Source organism: Tarenaya hassleriana, unplaced genomic scaffold (assembly GCF_000463585.1).
Source record: "Tarenaya hassleriana unplaced genomic scaffold, ASM46358v1 Cleome23, whole genome shotgun sequence".
Lineage (NCBI taxonomy): Eukaryota > Viridiplantae > Streptophyta > Magnoliopsida > Brassicales > Cleomaceae > Tarenaya > Tarenaya hassleriana.
The window spans coordinates 1,867,157-1,870,603 of record NW_010965625.1 but is presented as its reverse complement, the minus strand read 5'-3'; the positions used below and the strand labels follow the sequence as shown (position 1 = coordinate 1,870,603).

General features: G+C 37.9%; 1 protein-coding gene across 1 annotated transcript in view; it reads left to right on the top strand.

Moving 5' to 3' along the window:
- The window catches only part of LOC104815310 (U3 small nucleolar RNA-associated protein 21 homolog), an 8,367-nt gene extending 5,245 nt beyond the window's left edge, over positions 1-3,122 (top strand). The window contains exons 13-20 of the mRNA XM_010543657.1: positions 5-151; positions 340-424; positions 573-867; positions 948-1,209; positions 1,309-1,522; positions 1,608-1,822; positions 1,960-2,125; positions 2,875-3,122. Coding sequence (XP_010541959.1) covers positions 5-151; positions 340-424; positions 573-867; positions 948-1,209; positions 1,309-1,522; positions 1,608-1,822; positions 1,960-2,109 — 1,368 coding nt within the window. The 3' untranslated portion in view covers positions 2,110-2,125; positions 2,875-3,122. The remainder of the gene's footprint in view (positions 1-4; positions 152-339; positions 425-572; positions 868-947; positions 1,210-1,308; positions 1,523-1,607; positions 1,823-1,959; positions 2,126-2,874) is intronic.
- Positions 3,123-3,447: the final 325 nt, after the last annotated feature.

The window sequence follows — 3,447 nt, the reverse complement described above, 5'->3', positions numbered from 1 at the left end:
GCGGTTCAACCTTCAATCCGGAATCAGCCGAGGTAGTTACATAGACACCTCTAGACAAAGAAAATGCTCCCATGACGGAGAAGTTGTTGGAGTTGCTTGCGACTCTACAAACACAATAATGATTAGTGCAGGATATCATGGGGACATAAAGGTCTGGAGTCTCTCTTTTCTTTGTAATTGTATAGAAATATCTTTATATTGTTCCTTTTTTATGAAATCAATTACAAATGTGTTTGCCTCTTTACATAAACTCTAGCAGCTACTTTTGTCTAGGAGAGAAACTATCATTCTGAGCATAGCAAATCAAACAATGTTCACGATTTCTTTTGTAAAATACAGGTTTGGGATTTCAAAAGGCGGGAGCTAAGGTCCCGTTGGGATATTGGTTGCTCGTTGGTTAAAATTGTCTACCACCGTGTAAATGGTGCGTTGTCTAATGAATCCTTACTTCTTCCATAGCTTGTATACATTCTTGTATTTGCATGTGCTTTTTTCCTTCCTCTGTTTCTAGCCTTCTCTTCTGTAAAGCTCCTCTGACTTTGACTTTGTTTTATTCTATATCACTCTGGTAGGGCTTTTGGCTGCTGTAACAGATGATTTTGTTATCCGTTTGTATGATGTTGTGGCGCTAAAGATGGTTCGTGAATTTAGAGGCCATACGGACCGTATAACTGATCTGTGCTTTAGTGAGGATGGAAAATGGCTCATGTCATCTAGCATGGATGGTAGCCTTAGAATATGGGATGTCGTATTAGCCAAACAGATAGATGGAATTCATGTCGATGTGCCAATAACAGCATTGTCCTTATCACCAAATATGGACATTTTGGCAACAACCCATGCTGATCAGAACGGCGTCTACTTGTGGTAAGAATCACGTGATATAGAAAGTTACCAATCTCTCTTATAAATTTTTTACCGTGTTTACTCTCCCGTTGATTCATCAGGGTTAATCGATCAATGTTCTCCGGGGCTCCAAATGTTGATTCGTATGCCAGTGGGAAAGATGTTGTAAAGGTTAAATTGCCATCTGTCTCTGCATTGGGATCCTCAGAAGCTGATGATACTAAGAAAAATGTCTCAGAACACTCGGAGGAGAAACAAGCTATCAGTTTCCCGATTGCCCATCAGCAGATCCCAGAACTTGTTACTCTATCTCTATTGCCAAAAAGCCAGTGGCAGAGTTTGATCAATTTGGATATAATAAAGGTGCTTGTTCTCCCTTTTCACGTTTCCTCATCTTTGTTTTTTATCTTGCTCCATAATTTGTTCAACCTTCTGAAAACTTTGGTTCAAATGCTGTTACAGGCCCGCAACAAACCGCTAGAGCCTCCAAAGAAACCTGAAAAAACTCCTTTCTTCTTGCCCTCTATTCCTTCAGTTTCCGGAGAAATTGTATTTAAGACAGATGAATCAGCTGATGGTGAGAAGCAAGAAAAGAATAATGAGGGTATAAAAAAGATTGATGCATTGACATCTCGATTCTCGGATCTTCTTCAGTCATCATCGGGCACAAAGAGCTGTAAGTGTGTAATCTTTTTTCCATCTGTACTTTCTGCAAAATGTAGTTAGATTACTAATGTTCTATTTGGAATGTGTTTGTGCAGTTTCAGCTTTCACTGAATACATTAAGGGTTTATCCCCATCAGCTCTTGACATGGAGCTTCGGTTGCTTGAGATTATAAATGAAGAAGCTGAAGAAGAACTCGTTAAAAAACCCGAGTTTATATCAATTGAACAGCTTCTTGATTACTTCATCGAGGAGATTCACAGCAGAAATGATTTCGAGTTTATGCAGGCAGTTGTAAGATTATTCTTGAAGGTAGTGAACTTAACTTCCCATGACGGGGGATATTGTTTGCTTCTGCAGAAATTTCCCTTTCACATTTCTTAGTTTGAGAGATTGGGTTTATTTTTGGAATTTCCAACCAATCAACATTACATCTCTTTTGTGGACAGATCCACGGTGAAACCATAAGGTGCCATCCGAAATTACAGGAGAAAGCAAGGAAACTTCTAGAAATTCAGTGCTCGGTGTGGCAGAAAATAGACAAGTTGTTCCAGAGCACGAGATGTGTGGTGACATTCCTCAGCAATTCACAATTTTGAAAAGGCTCAGGAAGAGGTATGCACGATCTACCTTTATGGCTTTCTCCTGTATATATGTGTGTGTGTATATATATATATATATGAGATAAAATCAGCATTGTCTAGGTGCATCAAACCCTATATAGTTTCCTCTGCTGATTTTTTTGTGGAAAAGCAAAAGCATGTTTATCTTCATCTCTCTGTTAAATCATTTTTATGTTGTCTTGATTGTTTCTGGAATATTTTCCCTTCAAGATTTTCATGGCCGAGAATTTGGAAGTATTACCCTTTCCTTTTCTCCCTTCTATCTGCTTGCTTGCCTAGTCGATCTTAATATTGCTCTAAAGATACGATTTTTGGATAAATATTAGTAGCTCCAAAGACCTTGTGCCCGTCTGTAGCCTCTGCGGGTTAGGCTGCCTAGTTTCCTGATTCCGACCATCTGAGTTAATCTCTACTCCTTTTATACCTCGTAGATTTGCCGAGAAGGATGAAATTTAGATGGTTAGAGGTTGAAATTTCGCCAGAGGCTACTGCTTAGAATACCGAGTAGGGCCGGTTTTTAGAACATTGATCTCTGCAATGATCATTAGACTTTTTCTCAAGTTCTTGGTACCATTGTTAGATGGATCAACAACAAGATTATACACAGTTTAGTTTGTCTTCATGTGTCTTTCTGATTTTCCTGTCCTGTCCTAAGCCGTTCATATTGTCTGGCTGTAGAGTTCATCCATCTGCGGAAATCTGTCATGTAATGAGATCTTTGAACTTGAACCTTTGTTGCAGAAAACGCTGATAGGGGCGAGAAATCAGTGCAGCGATCAGCGAAACGTGCGGTTGAAACGCCCTTGCGTTTTCGCAACTTGCGGCCAAAACGCCTAAATGTGATCTTTTCATTGTATTTTGTTTTGTTTTGTTTTGTTTTTCTTGCCTCGCGGTGAGATTTAACAGAGGAACTAAGAAAAAGAGTATGGTCACCAAATTGGCAATTTAGATAGCCAGATTTATAATCGAAATTAACAATTTTTTTTCTACTTTTAGAAAAAAAAAATCGCCAATTTTTTTAGAAATGAAAATCATCTAATTTTTTTTGAAGTAATTCATCTCGGCCGATCCTAAATGAAATTGAGAATGAGAATGAGGCGATGTTATTGTTGTTATTCATCTGGTTTTTCTAACATTATTAAAGAATTCATTTGACTTATTTCTCTATTTTTTTTACGTATCTATCACGATTTTTTTTAATAAACATTAAAAAAATTGGGGGAAAAAAATATGATTATGGGTAAAATGTACAAATCAAAGTCAGATCATTGTATTTCTTGAAAAACTTGAAGAGTGATCGTGTTGGATCCATGC